This window comes from Colossoma macropomum, unplaced genomic scaffold, assembly GCF_904425465.1.
Source record: "Colossoma macropomum unplaced genomic scaffold, Colossoma_macropomum, whole genome shotgun sequence".
NCBI lineage: Eukaryota > Metazoa > Chordata > Actinopteri > Characiformes > Serrasalmidae > Colossoma > Colossoma macropomum.
In genome coordinates this window covers 42,232,710-42,252,064 of record NW_023494787.1, presented here as the reverse complement: position 1 = coordinate 42,252,064, position 19,355 = coordinate 42,232,710, and the positions used below count along the sequence as shown (strand labels likewise).

General features: G+C 38.7%; 2 protein-coding genes across 2 annotated transcripts; one reads left to right on the top strand and one right to left on the bottom strand.

Moving 5' to 3' along the window:
• The first annotated feature begins 1,117 nt into the window (after positions 1-1,117).
• Positions 1,118-13,042, top strand: trim35-12 (tripartite motif containing 35-12). Its single transcript, XM_036567409.1, has 7 exons — positions 1,118-1,898; positions 3,762-3,909; positions 9,361-9,456; positions 9,753-9,983; positions 10,065-10,087; positions 10,174-10,292; positions 11,688-13,042. The coding sequence occupies exons 1-7, from the start codon at positions 1,510-1,512 to the stop codon at positions 12,245-12,247; spliced, it is 1,566 nt and encodes a 521-aa protein (XP_036423302.1). The 5' UTR covers positions 1,118-1,509; the 3' UTR covers positions 12,248-13,042.
• On the bottom strand, positions 12,884-17,694 carry LOC118806087 (C-factor-like). Its single transcript, XM_036567410.1, has 6 exons — positions 17,525-17,694; positions 17,355-17,409; positions 15,524-15,711; positions 15,118-15,279; positions 13,687-13,797; positions 12,884-13,028 (listed from the first exon to the last, which is right to left on the bottom strand). Exons 1-6 carry the CDS (start codon positions 17,669-17,671, stop codon positions 12,915-12,917), a joined length of 777 nt encoding a protein of 258 aa, XP_036423303.1. The 5' UTR covers positions 17,672-17,694; the 3' UTR covers positions 12,884-12,914.
• Positions 17,695-19,355: the final 1,661 nt, after the last annotated feature.

Here is a 19,355-nt window from a genome sequence, read left to right as displayed (position 1 = left end):
AAAGATTAACAGCTTTTATAATGAAATGGCAAATGAAAAAGTGCAGTTTTCAAATTGCAAGAGCTGCAGTGTTTCTTATAATCTTATAGCCTGTTATCAGCAACGTTGAAACAGTGCAAGTTTTAAAAAAAGGAAATTTAACCTAGTAACATGGAGCTTATGAACTGCTTTTAGATTAATTTGACTAAACAGAAGCAACCAGACATCCATGTGCTGTGACATCACAACCACAATTTACCTTCAGGCTGTTGGGTTATTTAACTTGGATATTGCATTGATACTAAAAAAGATATTGTATTTAGCCTTCAAGCCTCAAGCCAGAAGAAGTATATGCTGGTCTTCTTAGCCCATACCTCAATATATAGAAAACAACCGCAATATCGGTCAGATAAAATTGCAATGAAATATTTTTCCAAAATCGTTCTGTCCTAACCAGCACTAATATACCTCAAATAAAAATCCAATTAGAAATGATTGACGGTGTTTCTGATGTGGATGTGTGAGCTCTGAATACGTTGTGTGGTGCCCTGTGGAAAGGGCAGCAGTGCCTGCTATAGTCAACACTGTCCGAGTCTCCAAAACACTGATGTTTACAGCAAACATCTCACATATTTCCCAAGCAGTGCTTGTTTTCCCTCAGTGCCCGCTGATCCTGCCATGATCTCAGCATGACGACCTCACCTCCATAAGGCAGGGTGAAGTGCACATAAGGGTTGGTCTTATTTACTCTAGTGTGGTCAGTTAGTGGATGGAGACGGGCCTACAAAGGGCTATAAAAAGCTAGAAAGGATCATGTTTGACCTGTTCTTCTAGGGTGGAACACCTACACAGGTGGGTGGGAAGCTCATAGTAAAATGGTGAGTCCCAGAAGCGAGCGTCAGTGTCAGGTTGAGGACAAACCGGCGCATGTTTTTTAAGACTCTGGTCTACACTGTAGGACAAGGGTGTCCAATTCAGGAGGGTCACAGCACCACAGAATTTGGCATTCATTCAACGCTTGATCCAACTCATCAACTAATTGGTAAAGATTTTGGAATTTGAAATGTCTCTGATAGTAGAGGGATACTTTAAGTTGAATTTGATCTAAGAAGAAGGAAAACACACTGGGTACGTTGAATCGGGTCTGTCAGAGGATGGGAAAAAAAGAATTTCCAAGTCTATTTGGATCTTATGGAAAAAGAAAACCACTTTTTGTAAGCTGAATTTTGATCTGGAAGAAGAAGGAAAACAACTTTGTTGTTTTTTTTAAGTTCTACTTGATCTCAGAAGAAGATACCATTTTTTGTAATTTGACCTGTAAAAACACTGAAACCAAGTTTTGTGAGTTGATTTTTTTCTCTTAGAAGAAGGAAAACACTTTTTCTGAGTCCAATTTGATCTCTCAGAAGAGGGGAAACAACAGTTTTTCAAAGGTTGAATTCGATCTCTCAGAAGAAAAAAACATTCTGCAAGCTGAATTTGATAGCTCTGGTCTAGAATCTAGACTTGGTGTTTGTAGCTGCTGTGGCAATGCCCTTAAGACCCAGGGCTTCCTCACAACCTGGGATGTCCGCAGTGCGTCTCAGCCCCAAAGTGACGGCGGTCCTTCGACCCCGCGCCTTGACCTCTAGCTCTCGAGCAGCTGTGGAGGACCAGCTGTCATGCCCTGTGTGCTGTGAGATCTTTGCAGACCCTGTGGTGCTCCGGTGTAGCCACAGCTTCTGCAGGGCCTGTCTGCACCAGTTCTGGAGCAAGAAGGGGACCAAGCGCGACTGTCCTGTCTGCAGGAAGAGGTGCTCGTTGACCGAGCCCACGGTCAGCCTGGTTCTGAAGAATGTCTGTGACACCCTTGTGCAGGAGCAGATGGGACTGGCCACCAACGGACTGGGTGGTGCAGCCACCTCCAACGGTGCATCCAGGTAGGGGTGAACAAAAGATCTTTGTGGGTCTTCGAAAGTTTAGAATCAGTTGTTATATTATAAATTGCTGTTGTTTTCTACAATTTGAATTTATGCTATTTAGATCATTTATATAGTATATTATACAGTATAGATTGAAATAGCTCAATTAGCTCATCTCATAAGAAGAAGCAGAATGACCAACACTACCCGATACCTGGTACTGGACTGGTGCCATCTCTAATACCCACAGTGGTCATTCCAGCTCTTTTCAGTGAGTCAGATCATAAAGACACGTTTGGCTCTTCATTCAGTAGCTTTGCCAGTTGTTTTTTTAGCCAAAACTAACCAACTTGTTATCTATAATTTAATTTTCAACAAAACCAGTCTACCTTATGATTAACTAGTGAACAGGCCAAGTGCACTAATACACCCCCATACCATCATGGATGCTGGCTTTTGAACTGTGTGCTGATAACAAGCCATATGGTCCCTCTCCTCTTTAGCCCAGAGGATGTAGCACCCATGATTTCCAAGAAGAAATTCAATTTTTGATTCCTCGGTCCACAGGACACTTTTTCACTTCACCTCAGGCCATCTTAAATAAGCTCGGGCCCAGAGAAGGTGGCAGCGTTTCTGGATCCTGTTTATTTATGATTTCTCCTTTGCAGGGTAGGGTTTAACTTGCATTTGTGGACGCAGCAATGAACTGTATTCACAGACAGTGTTTTTCAGAAGTGTTTCTGAGTCCATGCAGTGATTTCCACTACAGAATCATTTCTGTTTTTAATGCAGTACCACCTGAGGGCCCAAAGATCACAGCAAGCCAGTGCTGGTTTTTGGCTTTGTCTCTTGCATACAGAGATTTATCTGGATTCTCTGAATCTTTTAATTATATTATGTACCGTAGATGAAGAAATTTCCTAGTTCTTTGTGATTTCACATCGAGAAACGTCATTTGCCCACAAAATTTCACTTCTGCTGAAAGACTTCGCCTTTTTGGGATGCTTTTTTTATACCCAGCCATGTTACTGCCCGGTTGCCAATTAACCTAATTTGTTGTGAACTGTACCAACAGGTTCATGTACCAACTTTATACAGGGAGATTCACTCGAAAGAGGCCCCGAATATTCTGTTATAACTCTCGCTAGGACAAAGCAATCTGAACAAAACAACGTGCAATGTGCTCCTCAGTATATGGAGCTTCGAACAAACTGGGATGCCCCTGCGTCGGAGCGATGAGGTACGCGCCGGACAGCCATCGCGACGTTTAACCTCCGTATGCAACTTCCAGGTGCATACCCCCGTACCCCTTCATGTGTCTGGCAGAAAATAGACATGACTTCCAGCATTGCATGTAATGCAATCGATTACACAGACGTCAAGCTATGTAGCATATTTTCTTGGTTCAGATTGCATCATCCTAACGGGAGTTACAACAGAATATTCGGGGCCTCTTTTGAGTGAATCTCCCTGTATATACATGAATTTGTATTTCTATAATAAAGGGGGTATTAATCATGATATAGGATTGATATTTCTTCTATGTGTGTAAAGCCCACTCACAAACACCCAATATCACGTTAAAGTCACATTTAATACATTATGAAATAAAATCTTTCAATTACAGAGAGTGTGTAAACAACATAAACTAGTGAGTGCAGATTCTGCATAGCTACAAATAGCTGGTTGGATGTCAACCCATTATGTTATTATCTTACCAGCGTTGAATTAAAAATTATGGTTATCATAGTTTTAATGATCTTTACTTTTTTGCTGGTGCATTTTGTTGACCACAACTAAATAGTCTGATACATATTAAGTTATCATGAAAATGTCAGCATGTGATATATTTTTTGCCATTTCGCTCACTCTTGCGTCCAGGCCTCCTGACCTGTGTCCTGCTCACAAAGAACCACTCAAGCTCTTCTGTCAGGATGATGAGGAGCTGCTCTGCTGCGTGTGTCACACATCCAAGAAGCACCAGGGCCACCGCGTGTGTCCCATGGAGGAGGCTGCGCATGACCTCAAGGTGAGTTTTTTTGGCTGGACAGGAGCTTGACCAAACTGCCTTCTGACATTAGCAACCCAGTACCCTGCTGACCTTTTGTGTAATGCTGACAACAAGCGGACGTGATATCACTGGTTGTTTAAGTAGCTCAAATATGTAAATGATGTGCTATAAACCTTTTTACTAGTTACATTCCAGCTTCTCATACAGTGCTGTGCAATAGTCAGAGACCACCCTTCATTTATTTAAAGTCCAGTCAAAACTGCCATTATAAACCTGCTCATTTTTCAGAAGATACTTCTGAGAAGACTAATTATGAGATTATTCATTTCCATAAGGAGGGAAAAAATCAAGGAAAATGAGTGAAAAAACAGGAATTTCGAAAAGTGGAGTTAAAAATAATTAAAATTTCTTTTAAAATACAGAAAATGGGACTCCTAACAACTAGACAAGACCTGGTAGACCACCAAAACTGTCCCCATCAGATAAACAGCACTAAAAGCTTTCATCTTTGTGAGAGAGGAGAAAATCAAGCTGCTTCAGATCTGAAACATCCACAGGTGTTTCTGTCCATCCTTCCACTGTGAGAAGACAACTCAGCACTGAGTCTGAAAGGATGTGTAGCTGTCAAGAAGCTCTTAGTGAGAACAGTAAATAGACAAAAGGAGAACATTTGCAAATCAAACGAAGCTGCAGGTGTCCACCCCAGAGTCCAGACCTCAACATCACAGATTGTGTTTGATTACTTTGTTTGTGAGAAGCAGAAAAAGCAACCAACTTCTAAGACTGAACTTTGGAGGTGTGGAAAAATATCCCTGCAGATTTCTCTGAAAAACTGAAAACAAGTCTCCTTAAAAGACTGGAAGGTTTTATCAAGACAAAGAGTGAACACACTATATACTGAAAAAGAAATATTATATTTGGTTGTGGAGGCTTTCTGGTAAATATTTTCTGCTTTTTTCCTGACACTGAACAGTGAATGAACTTTTTTTTTTATTTTTACCAGAAATTAATGAAGGCCTCTGAAGTCGGCATTGTACACTATATCAGACTTATATGTTTGGTTGATTCAAAGATTACAAAATTCTATACATTTTTACAAGTTAAGAATCTTTATAAATACCACATCAAGAGTATTTTATATACAGTTTAATGTTTTCTTATTTATATATCATATATTAATAATTATTCAAGTGTGTTTAGGTCATGTTTTTGGGTCTCGGTCATCTTAATGTTAATTAAATATACGTTACATTTCCAAAATCATCCAGTGTATGAAATGAAGGCTACTGATAGGGAGTTTGCCCCCCCTCTGTTGCAGAAACAGCCTCTACTCTTTTGGGAAGGCTTTACACTAGATGTTGGAATGCGGTCAAGTACTGATGCTTGATGATTAGTTTTGGATCACAAACCCCACTCTAGCTCATCCCTAATAGAAGATACTGAGTATTAATGCAAAATGATGTAAGACAGTGACACAGATCAAATGAAAAACACAAATACAGAAAGAGACGTACAATATTAATTAAATACAATTAGATACATTTTCAAATGTTTCTTAAACATTTGCACTGAGCTTGTCTGTCTAACAAAGGTGGAGTTCCACAGTTCAGAAGCATAGTAACTGAAAGAGTCTCTCCACATTTTCTGTATTTTGCGGTATTTACAGAAGGCAAGTACCTTCAGATCTAAGACCTCATGTTGGAACATACACAGTGGGTGCTAGGTCCTTTAGAGTCATAAAAAGAAGCAGAACTTTACAATCTGTCCCAAAAGATACAAGTACACTCTTAAAAAATATAGAACCATGAACACTCTTTGCATGATTAGAGGGTTCTTTCCATCGTGAAATGGTTCTTTAGATTGGTGGAGATGTGGTGTAAAAGGGTTCTTCTACTGTTACGATGCCAAGCTTGTAATAGAAGGACCTTTTTTGGCGCTATATTGAACCCTTTTCAAACCCTTTTCTGCACCACATTCTCCATCAATCTGAAGAACGCTTTCACAATGCAAAGAACATTTTAATTGCATAAAGGGTTCTTTGAATGTTCATGGTTCTATACAGAGCTCCATGCTGCTGCATTTTGTACGAGTGGTGAAGGATGGATTGCTTGAAGTACAACTAGAATGTGGTTTATTCCGCTCAAGCACTCTGTTTTGTCAATAATCCACAGTTTTTTCAAAAACACTGCAGGCATTTTTACAGGAATAGTGTTTACTGATTAACCACGCTTTACTGTTTTTCTCTGTTGGTCAGCACTGCATAGCAGCAAGGCAGTATTGCATAAGCGCATTACATGCATGACAGGGCTGACGCATTGGCACGTAACTTACAAAATACATACATACATACATACAAAAATGATATGTAGCATTGATTTAGTTCCTTCGACAACTTCATTATAAATCCATTCTCTATCCAACAAATGCTCCTTTATCATTTCTTTATGTTCATACACTGGCATAGACGGACGGCTTCTTCTGGCAAAAATATAATATCACAATACTTAAAAACATTTCACAATATACACCAAGAATAACGATAGTTAGTTTTTGTGAGATTTAATAAGTTGAAACAGCAGACATTTAAAAATACAATCAATATCTATGAATACACTGCATTTTATGCAGTATTTCAAACACTGCATTGCATTACATCCAGTTAAAGATGACTAATTATGCTCCATGTGTAATAAAACATGACATTAGTCAGTGTTCTTGAAGTACTCACTATACTTTCAATATACTCAGAAAAACTAGTCGATCACTCTATAATAAAATATTGACATATTGCCCAACCCTACATAGCAGTAACTACTTCCATTTACTCAGGGCCTTAAAATTGTGATGGATTTGTGATGAATTGTTCTTTTGCGAGTGTTTTAAATGATAATGCTTGAAGCATTTAGGTGAGGAACTTACTTTTTATTCCCAACCCTTGTTTAAACATAAGGTATACTGCAATTCAACAATTCTAACTTAGCGTTTTAGTCATTTTCAAACCTGATTGTTGATCTCACCATTGCATTGTGAACACCTTTAATGCATTTTATAGGGATGCACGATAATATCATAATCATATTGCCAGATAATTGCTTGCAAATATCAAATTGATATTTAATGATGTATTTAATATATTTAATGAACTACTCAAGAGCAGAACTTTTACTGCACTGAAATGTCAGAATTTTATTCATTTTGCTGCATTAACCATAAAGAGGTACACAGTAGAGTTCTCCATAATACTAGTCCCTCAACATTTTTGTAAAAGTTTAGGTTGGCATCAGCAAATTCATTGGTAGATATGTATATAAGAAATATCGGTTATTGGCATTGGCCTAAAATTTTCATATCAGTTCCATATCAGAATATTTAGCATGGTTTAAGGATACTTTACCACGCCAACTCAAAATACAACCAACTTCTAGAACTGAACTTCAGAAGAGTAGAAAAATATCCCTGCACACTGCAAAAAATAGTGTCTTGGCAAGTGAAATTGTCATAAATCTCATTGATATATCTAATATTTCTCATGTTGAGATAGTTGTACGCTTATTATAAGATTATGTATCTTATTTCTAGATATTTTTTAATTGTTTTGAGTAATTCATTTGAGCAATTAAGTAAAAATTTCTCACTATATTGGCAGATAATTTTGCTTATTTGAAGAAATATAAATAATCTTATATAGAAAATAATCTTAGAATATTTCTAAAACCATCTCAAATGGAAAATATTAGATATTTAGACTACTTTTATGATGACATCTCATGTTTTTTGCAATGTGCAATTCTCTGTGAAAACTGAAAGCAAGTCTCCCTAAAAAGAAGCTGTGATTAGCTGTACTAGGACACTCAACCCCATCTGTTTTGGGACAGGCAGTGTGAAAACCAGTTTTAGCATTTGTCATCAGATGTTAAATATTAAATTCAATCATATTGTATCTGGACCTTCATATGAAATGTTGTATTTAATAACAGTATCATTAAGTTATGTATTAATACATTAAAGTGTCGCTGTAAGGCACAAAGTTGAGCGCCATATTATCACTGCTGTTACACTAAATGTCCAAAAGTTTGTATACATCTGCTCATACAGTGTTTCTTTTGAAACAAAGTGTATTAATAGGGAGTTTGTCTCCCTTTGCTGCAGTAACAGCCTCTACTCTTTGCTGTGAGGATTTGATTGCATTCAGCCACAAGATCATTATTGTGGTCAGGTACTGATGTCAGATTATTAGTGCTGGGTCACAAATTCTTCTCCAGCTCATTCCAAAGGTGTTGGATGGCGCTCCATCACTCCAGAGAATACAATTCCAGAGCTGAAGGGCTTTACAGTGCTCAGGCCGATGCTTGACAATAGGCACGGTGACCTTAGGCTAGTATGTGGCTGTTCCAGAGCGTCCCATTTTACTGGCAACACTTTTCTATGGAGATTATGCAAGCTGGGCGCACACAATTGCAATGGGGGCACCTAAAGTGGCTGAATTCACTAATTAGAAGGGGTTTCTGGATACTTTTGGACATACAGTGGGGTCCAAAAGTCTGAGGCCACTTTGGAAATCTAGGATTGTTTTTATTTAATCCTGCAAATAAACAAAAAATTTTAGAATTTTGAATTGTATAAATTTATTACAAGTAAAATGAAGAAGAAATATTCAAGATTCTGCATGATTTCTAGCTCACCATTCAAATTTAAGCAAATCTCTGAAATTGGCCTTAAGCTCATGTTCAGATGACTCTCAGGTGGATTTGATCTACTTATCATCGAGTGCCCACTGCTTGCCAGCCTTCTGGACCGTTTTAGCCTTCTGGACCATTTTGACCACCACTGAGCTTCATGCTGTACAACGCTGTGCAAACGTGGTGAGCTTCATGAACTGACCCTGATGATGCTGCTGCTGCTGCTGCATAAACACAAACTATCTAATTAACCATTACTCCACCTGTTTCTCCCCGTTTTGTATTCTAATATTTTATACTACTGCTGTTTGTTATCCGGTGTCGACCAGAGGAGGATGGGTTCCCCTTTTGGGTCTTGGTTTCTCTCAAGGTTTCTTCCTCCTGCTCTTAGGGAGTTTTTCCTTGCCATTGGCGATGCTTATGGGGGCTTGGAGCTGGATTTTTCTGTAAAGCTGTTTTGTGACTCGACTTTTCAGAGATTCTTGTCACTGTTAGTGATCAGAAACTGCACTAGCTTGAGCGCATTCTGTGATTAAATCAAAAAGGGAACAAACACTTACGAAATTCTTAAATTCATGTTAAAATTTCAAAGATTATACTGTTCTCCCAGATTGTTATGCTGATAATATAATTTGTAATGAAAAACTGTATTGAATTAGAAAAGAATGCAGAACAGAAGCACCTTCACTAGTGGTCTCAGACTTGTGGTCCCTGCTGTATCTTTGCTGTTATGGTGCTTTGTGTCTGTCACCTCTGTCACCTCTCAACCTGACTTTGTCCTGTTCTGTAGGCGGAGTTGAAGAAGGAACTTGTGCCCATGAAGAAAAACCTCCGGCGCCTTTACGAGGCCAAGCAGGAGCACGACGACGTTACTGTACACATCAAGGTATCAACAGAGATCAGACTGAACTTTCCAGAACATTTAAACCGCTCAAAATAAACCGTAAAGCTATGCCAAAGAATCCATCCAGCTTAGGGAGTTGCAAACAAAGCCAATGAAGTTCCCACAGCTGAGGGAGTTGTAAACAGAAAGCAACAAATCAGTGACTGTGGCAATTATCTGTAATTTACTGCACAATTACTGTTTTCGCGTGCAGCAATTCACTCGACATGGAGCGCCTTTCTACGCCTCATGTGAAAATTGGTGTTTTGCAGCTTAGCGTCCCTTCTCTGTTTCCACAGAACCAAAGGCAGCAGGCTGAGAAACAGATACGGGAGGAGTTTGCAGAGATAAGGCAGTTCTTGGACAAAGAAGAGGCAGCAAGGCTGGCTCAGCTGGCCGAGGAAGAGGAGGAGAAGAAGCAGCTGATGAAGAAAAAGACGGACAACATCACGCGTGACATTCTCACGTTCTCTCATGCCGTCAAGGCCGTGGATGACGAGATCGCTAACGCTGACTCCCAGTTTCTGCAGGTGTGACACTTTCTTTATAATACAATAATAACAAGGTTTATAATCTGCATTTTAATGCTGATACTTGTCTTTCCTTTGCAGCACTACAAGCTCATAAAAAAGAGGTCAGTACACTCCACTGAGAGCGTTACATTCCTATATTTATCCTAAATCCACAGTCTGCTGATTGATCTCGCTGTTGCGATTGCAGGACTCAGTTAACATTCGTTGAACCAGAGAAGGTTCCAGCTGCTCTAATCAATGTGGCCAAGTATGTGAGCTCTCTGAAGTTCAGCGTGTGGGAGAAAATGCAGGCCATGGTGGAATATAGTAAGTTCTCCAAACACTGGCAGGTTCAAGAGATGTTGGTGGGTCCGACTTTTGCAGTATGTGTTAAATAACTGTGATGTATCGGAACAGAGAAACACTGTTGAACTGATTCACAGCATAAATACTTGGCAATGAAAAATAATTTCAACAAGGAATTTAACAGATTTTTAAAATTTCAGCATAATTCAGTGGTTGAAATGTAAACAAGGTCATTCAGAGTGGTCTGATGTAAAATGGCTCACTGTAGAGAAACTTCTTGATTCTGTTTTCTTTACTGTGGTGCTGATAGGAACATTGGATCGCTGCGTCTACAACACAAATAGCCATTTTATTTACTGTCCAAAACCACCAGTGAATTTACACTGACATTCTGAGTTTCTCTGTTGTGGATGGTAACATAGTGGTAAAATCAGAAAAATTATGTTTTCTTTAGGGGATTATGTTGCCTCACAACACCCTGCATGTACCCCACCACAGTAAGTGGATTTTAAAAATACATTGTAGGCCAAAGCTTTATCTCAAAACTAACATAAAACAATGTCTCAGCCATCAGGCATCGTATTTGTAACCATTTTGTGTAATTAATTCTAACGTAGAAAGTTTCTCCAGAGTGGACCATTTCACATTAAACAACTCTGAATTATGATTTATGCAGTAACTTTGAAGAATTCCCTTTTAAGTCTAATCATTATATCTAAATATTCTTATTTTGAGATTAGTGTAGGGTTTAAGATCATTTTACTCTTTCTAGTTTCATACTTGTTTAAGCCAACTTAATGTAGTTGTGGGCATTTTCCTTTTATATTGATATGAATTTTATTTGGTTGGGTGTTTTTATAAAAACAATAAGCCCAACTGACTGGCAAGAGGAAAAAATAGATCTTTGGGATTAATACCAAGCATTTTGAAGATGTACATGAAAACATGAACATGAAACAGTATCATTTTCTCATGAGTAAAAAGTAAAAGTGTGCAAGTTCAGAAATGCTTGTGTAAAATAAAATAACTTAAATAATAAAAAAATTATGACAGTTTTGGGGATTTGGAGACCTCTCTGGTGGAAATGTGTAATTGCATGCAACATACAGAAGAGCATTTTGTAATGATAGTTGGGCTTTGGTGCCCTTCCCTGAGATTAATCTGATGACTGTGACCGTATTGAAAGAGTATTCAAAGAGAATGCAGTCAAAATTTTGTTAATTATCTACTATTGTCATCATATCTTCATCAGTATAACGTTGATTTTATGTTTGAAACCTAAACATCGAGCCGGCCCTTCTTTTTGAGTCTGTGCGTATTTTATCATGTTTTTTTTCCTTGCTACTTAGTTATAACAAAATTAGTGAGCACTTATTGCTTTAAGACACACCTCCATCATCTTTTCCACTTTTTTAGCTCCTGTGACTCTGGACCCCAACACGGCCTACCCCTGCCTGTCCCTATCCAGGAACCTGACCAGCGTGAGCAACACCGGGGTCATGCACAAGCTGCCTGATAACCCAGAGCGCTTCGACCACTTTGTGTTCGTGCTCGGATCTGAGGGCTTCACCTCGGGCCGCCATGCTTGGGAGGTAATGGTGGGGGAGAACAACGACTGGGTCATCGGTGTGGTGAAGGAGTCCATATCCAGGAAGGGCAAGATCTCAGGAGGTCCCGAGGGAGGCTCCTGGACCATAGCTCGGTCGGACGGCCGCTACACGGCCATGACGGCTCCGCCAACACAGCTGAACATAAGTGGTCATTTGGAGAGAGTGAGGGTGAAGCTGGATTATGAGGCTGGGGAGGTGAGCTTCTCCAACCCTCTGGACCTAACGCCCATCTACACCTTCACTGACCACTTTACAGAGAGGATGTTTCCCTTTTTCTGCCCCGGGGCAAATATTAACGGCAGCAACCCAGGCCCTCTGAAGATCTGCCCGGTTAAAGTGGCGGTGTGGAACAGCATCTCCTGGTGACAGTGGCTTTTAAAAGCAAGCAGGATGTACTTATATTCCTAGTTGTGTATTAAGTTGTTACATTCTGTTGTGCTCTTGACTGATGAACTGTAATCAGCTGTTAAATCAATGCAATGTAATGAAAATACATTCAAAATTCCACTTTTATTCAAGTTGGTTAGGTGTTGTACGTTGGTGAGGGTTTCACTACAGTTCAAAAGTTTGCAATCAATATTTTAAATAATATAAAACCAGATAAATGTATTAAATTCTTGTAAAATGCTTAATGCGTAAAACAGGTTAAAGCGATTACTACTAATTATTAGGACGCTGTAAAAATGTCCAGAATGAATAGTGATGTAGATGATTCCAAAATGACTGAGAAAGCTGTATAACATCAAGAATTAAGTTCTGAATATCCTTTATAAAAGGTGGTGATCAAATCAAGAGGCAGAAAACCTGATAAAAATAGATAATTACAGCATATTATTATTATTATTTATCATTTAAAAACTCCAACTATTGAAAGAAACAAGCTTTTGGCCTCTAGTTTAACTCTGCAGTGTACAAAATATTACTGTATAAAATAAGACATATTAGTATGGTATAAAAATGTTCTACTGTAACGTTCAAGATGTCTTTCATGATGTTTGGATCTTCAATATGTACGTATGTAAACGGTCATGGATCACCAGGGCACAGTGTTCCCAGCGTAATCCAAGAACCCACCGTGATGCTGTTCATTGAGTGAACTCATCACTTTCAGCAGGGCTTCAACACTCTGCTTGGCCTCCATTGATGCCTAGCAAAAAAAAACAAAAAACAGAGAGAGCTTAGCGGTCAGGGTGCTGGGAGTTGCTTTGGGTGAACACATTAGCTAAATGCTATGATTAGTGTGTAACTGGAGATGGATGGTTTATCAGCTATCAAGCAAACGTCAACCAATGCATGCAGTCATGGTTAAACTGACTGGAATCCAAACAGTTTTCAGCATGTTTTGAAATAAACAGAAATAAGCAAAGCACTTCTGTCCTCTTACTGATTTGATTTACATTTACTTAGATGACATTTCTGGAGTGCTTAACCAGAATCTGTTTTAATGTGGTAATTCAGTGATCTGGAATGGGCTATGTTTAAAAATTTGGCACAACCGCTGGTGTTCCTGCGAGGATAATGGGGTATGTCAAAGTACCTTAAAAATAGTTCAGTATTGCAAAGCTCCCAGTTAAATGACTCACCTCTCACATCTCTCATTACATACGTTCATCATTTTGATGCATAAAATATGCATAAAAATACACTCAGAATCCCGAAGGGGAGATTTTTGAAATTTGGAAATCACTTTAAAGTTTCCAGTTCATTGCCCAGCACTCCAAACTTATAACTAGCAGTTAGCTTGCTGCACTTTCCACTGAAAATTAGCTTCGGTTTTCGCCTGTCTCACTTTCTTTTTCATTCACCTGTTCTCCTCCTGTGTCTGTGCGCACCCAGCCTGGGTGCAGAGCAGTGCAGAGGATTTCATCCTTCCTCAGCTCCAGAGCAGCATACACTGTCAACATGTTCAGGCCGGCCTGAGAGACAGAAGCAGATCTGATGTCACTTAATCCGAGCTTTGGAAACATATTCCGTACAATGTGTTCGAGCAGGTCTAAATGAGACAGTATAGCCAAACAAGGCTAACAATGACAGCAAGAGGATATGATGGCAAAGCTGGCAGCCCACTGGGTTTTTGCCCAACGTTTTCCAGGTGGCCCACCAGTGCTTAAGCAGAATATTAGAAAAAATTACACTTTTCATCACTCAGTTTCTACTCACAGTCCAATTTACTCATTTTTCCTTCATTTCTCTCTTTTCTATACTTTGTAAATTAATCTAGCACAGTGTCAGCAACATTTTGAACAAAATTATTTTATATTAGGCCTAGACAGTATTTTTTTTCCTCTCAGTTGTTTGTAATTTTTTGTCTTATTTTCCAAAATAAAAAGCTGTGCATTGAAAATCTGTTTGAGGAGAATAAAAACTAGTTGTAAGGACAATAATCTGTGTGGTCTGAGGTGGACCATTAAGTATAATCATATACTTCAAACAACTTAATTTGATGTATAAATCAATATCATATAACGATCTCTGCAGTTGCGTCTCCTTGTAGACAGGTCTCTGGTTCCACCAGGAGTCACTGAAGCAGAGTGTGGATTGGCTCTAGCAGGTTTTATTGCTGCAACCAGACTTAAGTTTGTAAATGGAAGAGCCCACATAAACCAGAGGTTACAGAGTGGCTTATGCTTATGACTGAAAACTCAATGGAAAATACGATAGCCAATGTGAGTAATTCTCCAGGGAATGTCATAACTCTATTGTGTAGATTATAGGTAGACGTTAGAGTGAAGGGCGTGAACTTTTCGGCGTTATGGTGACATTGCGGTGGGAGTATTCAGGACTCGTCTGACTTTTTGTTCTGTTTGTCAGTAAGTCTTTTTTTTCTTCTCTTCTACATCTTGTAAAAGGCCTGTAAATACTGGCAACCCTGAAAATGACAAACTGATTATCTAATGCCAAAACATTTGATCAGCTGACCCCAAAAAGTTTCTGGGGGAATAAATCTTAGCAATACAGTGAACCAGATGACATTTTAGAGTAAAGCCATTTAGTGAGTGTGTTCAGAATAAATATGGTCCCATCTTTTCATCAGCAAAGAATACAAGGGAGGTGGGGGGCATCTTACCGTGTATGACTTCCCCCCAAGTGACCCTATGTAGCTAAAACATTTCAGACCAAAATTCAGCCCAAATTTCATTCTAACTAAGCCTAAAAACAGGATATAATATTAGCTTCTTAAAATTCAGTACTGCCCTCTTCCATCAAATTTTTGAACCAGCTGTTACGAGGCCTACCTTGCTGATGCTGTAAGAGAAAGCAGGGAAGATGGAGTAGAGCTGGGGAATGCTGCTCATGGAGCCTAGCCTACTGGAGATGTTGATCACAGCTGCCTTACAACAGGACATGCCTGGTTCGCCACTACTTCTGGCTGCAACACGCAGATACGGTAAGTACTCCTTAAGGCAGAAAAGACAGGTAACGATCATGTAACACATTGGATTTCTGATAATGTATGATATACGTCCATGCAATAGAAGTGTTAGCCAACCTTAGCTCCAGTGCTAAAGAAGCAAACTTTGGACATTAATAAAGTGATCAGCTGATCAACTCCATTTACATTACATGGTTCATCAAACTGTTGCTTTCAAAGCTAAAACTGATCCAAAGTCAACACCTTCTGAATCTGCTCAGTCCGATTACCTTGGTGACAGACATGGGTCCTATCACATTGGTAGTGAAAGCACAGAGCATGTCATCAGCGGAGGTGTCCTGCATTTTTCCGTGAGCCAGCACACCAGCGTTATTCACCAGCACGTTCAGCCCCTTGTCCCCCACCTGCGACCCCACCATCTTAGCAGACTCTTTAATGCTGCTGGGGTCAGTAGTGTCTAGCAAAGGCAATTTAAAAGGTTGGTCAAAAAATGTGTTTTCCATTACAGTCGCTGTCCAGCATTTATAACATCAACAAGGAGAGACTGTTTCCTGACGTCAGGCCTGGAGCTACTCATGCATCACACAGTTATATATTTTACTCAAGTATTTTCCACTCCTGTGAATAAGATCATGGTTTTTATCTGCAATAACACACAACGTTTAGTGTTCTTTTGCTTTTGTACAAGGTTTTTTCAAAGACCAACGTCAAGCAAAAAAGCCCTGAATGATGTTTCAAATTAATGTCAAAGGAAGCACATTACAGTGATTTTACTCCAGAAAATGACTGTAACACACAACCTTGAAGGGCTTACTGCTTTAATAACTGGCAATAAAATATGATATGATGGATCAATTCTCAGTAAATAATTCAATGTATTAATAGTGGTTAATAATAGTAATCACAATAAACAATTCTTCCACCAAGTAATGGTTTGGTAACAGTAATCTATGCTGGCAAAGAAATGTAACAGGTTAAAGAGTTTTCCATGAATAACACACCAGTTTTTAATCACTTGCTGCATTAATACAGAAATTAAATGATGTATGCATGCTCACGTTTATCCATTAAGTATTTTACAAGGTTTCAAATGTGGCTCAGCCAATCAGACTTTAGAACAAGAACTATCTGATTGATGACATCTTTGTCTTGACAGGTGAATGCTGGTGCAGGTTGATGATAAAGAAAAGCAGAATTCATTTGTGTGTTTACATCTAATTAATAAAATTATCAATGAAATTCTTTTTGGAAATCATGGACACTGCGTCCTCCGGGCTAAAGACCACTCAGCTTTTTATCAGTGCACAGTTCAAAAGCCAGTATTTATGATGGTATAAGGGTGCATTAGTGCACATGGCATGGGTGACGTGCACATCTATAAAGGCACCATTAATGCTGAACAATAGATACATGTTTTGGCAACATATGCTGCCATCTAGACAACGTCTTTTTCAAGGAAGGCCTTACTTATTTCAGTAAGTTAATGTCAAACCACATTCTGCATGTATTACAACAGCATTGCTCCGCATTAAAAGAGTCCAGGTGCTAAACTGGCCTGCCTGCAGTCCAGACCTGTCACCACTGAAAACATTTGGCACATTATGAAATGAAAAATACGACAAAGGAGACCCCGAACTGTTTAGCAGTCCCTATTTTTTTGGAAATAGGGTTGTATATGTTGGCCCAAAGTCGGCCAGCATAATTTTTCCTGGGAGGCCTACACTGGCTCGATGTTGGCTCGCCACCAGCACTGGACTGTGGGCCTACATTAGCCTGATGCTGGCTGGAAACTAATTTGTATTAGTACAGAGAGGACTTAGGAAGTCAACAATATTCAGCTAAAGTTGGCTTGTCCCACCATAAGCCTTATAGCGCCCAAACTCACTCTGCATACAGCACAATCCTAATGACAGACTAGATATTTCTTTTTTCTACAGCAGCTTCCATCGTTCCATTGTTGTTACTTAGGAACCGGTTGTCAGCTGAATGATATTGAGAATATGAGACATTGTGATAAAAAATTGCTTTTTAGCCAATCTGATAGAGGAACAGACTACTGTGTTAAATTAAATAATAATCAAAGTTAAAATGTATGTTTACCAAGAGGGACAACAGTGATGATGTCTGGGTATTTTTCTGCCAGATCTTGCAGTGCCTAAAAAATAAATAACACCCACAAAAATAAATAGTAAATAATAAATAGGAGAAAAGAAAGAGAGTTTTACAACAAACTTCTAACACTCTCCATTACAGTTCTGCTGCTGACTCACCTTTGACTGAGGTCCTTGAGGACTATGGCATCCAGCAAAAATCTTCTGGGCTGTGCAGGGTCCCTCCACCAGCTGCCTGACCATCTCTAAACCTAGGCCTCTGTTAGCACCTGTGATCAGAATGCTACATGCTTTTGTCCCAGCCATTTGTCTCCACTTACTGCTGTTACTCTCAATGCAGAGAAGTCTGACCATCTTCTTATATAGCCAGTGTATGTATAGTCTCTATACATGCTCCACACCTTCAACAGGAATGTGTGCATTATTGTGCAGTAGGCCAGGGGTTGTAGAGATGTATAGACAATGGGTGGAGGTGCTTAAAAAGTCTTACCATTATGACAAAGCATAAGAGTACACAATAAATATACAGATCATGGTGACGAGAATAATATGTATAGGTACATAATGAAATGTGTAGGTCACGGTGACTGAATTACCGAAAATTCAGTAATCTTTAGGAATTAAACCATTTGTATAGCATTTTTCAGCAACTGAGGGTCCAAGTAATGAGTTATTACTGCGTTTTGCTATACAAACAAACACACACACACACACACACACACATTTATATATATATATAGATATATACTTAGACTTTAGACTAAAATCCTTTTGCTCTGAATGACATTATGTTTATTTTATTAATACAAATGATTGAACATTCAATTTTGTCACTACTAAAACAATCATAACACTACCAAAACATAGTAACTGTTTCAGTAGCGACAATAATACTAGCTAACTAGCAGAACTCAAAAACATTAGCCAGTACAGCTTTGAACAGTTTATCATTAAAACACACAAAAAAGTTTACTTAATTTCAGAAAATATGTGTTTGGGTAGTGACAACACTAATTTCAGATTTCGGGGCAGACTTCAAAACAATGGGCACACACACATGTAAATATATATATATATATATATATATATATATATATATATATATATATATATATATATATATGTCATGTTAGTGCATTACATTTACATTTGAGGTAATATTAATAACAAGATAACAGGACTCAATAATAACTTTTCATCAAATTTACAACTATAATAAAATATCCCTTCTATTATATCTGACTTTTGTTTAGAAATTGTTTAGAATGTATGTTTAGAATATTTTTCAAAAAAGTATTTCAAATATGTATTTTCAAATATTTAATACATGATTTTTATATGTATTCCAGCACTGGCATTACATTCTATGAGCAAAGATCTTATTATTGTATACATGAACGTATATACAATTATTTATGCATTTAATGTTATATTAGACAGTATAGTTTGACTGTGACTCAGCGTTCAAGATTCATGAAGAATGAGTGTCATGTACAAGCCCATTTGGCCCGGACAGTGAGCGTGAAATTGAATACTGCATCTTAGACTAATTGTAACTAATAATAATTGCAAGTACTAACTGGAGTGCCATTAGCGGCGTAATGATGATGAGTCATCCCCTCTGCTCTCAGCCTGAACCTCAGTGTTCTAGCCTCTTACACCCTTCCACATCAATTTGGGTCAATAGTCCTATTCATCTACAGGGACTGAAAGCGTTTGACAGCCATACAAAGGCACTGTTACGGTGCACTGAGAGAGTGGTATGTGGGTGTATGAACACGAATGGAGGGTAAAGGCCCAGCCTGATTTCAGAAAAATAAAGCCACCACTCACCTCACCTGGGAAACCTCACTTTGGGAAAATCCATGACGCACACTTGTGATATTCGAATAATGCTGCATTTGCTAAGTCACTATAATTAGCTACATAACACACACACTTCGCTTTATCAGAAACCCCTACTTTGTACTGGTCACTTCATCAGCAACAA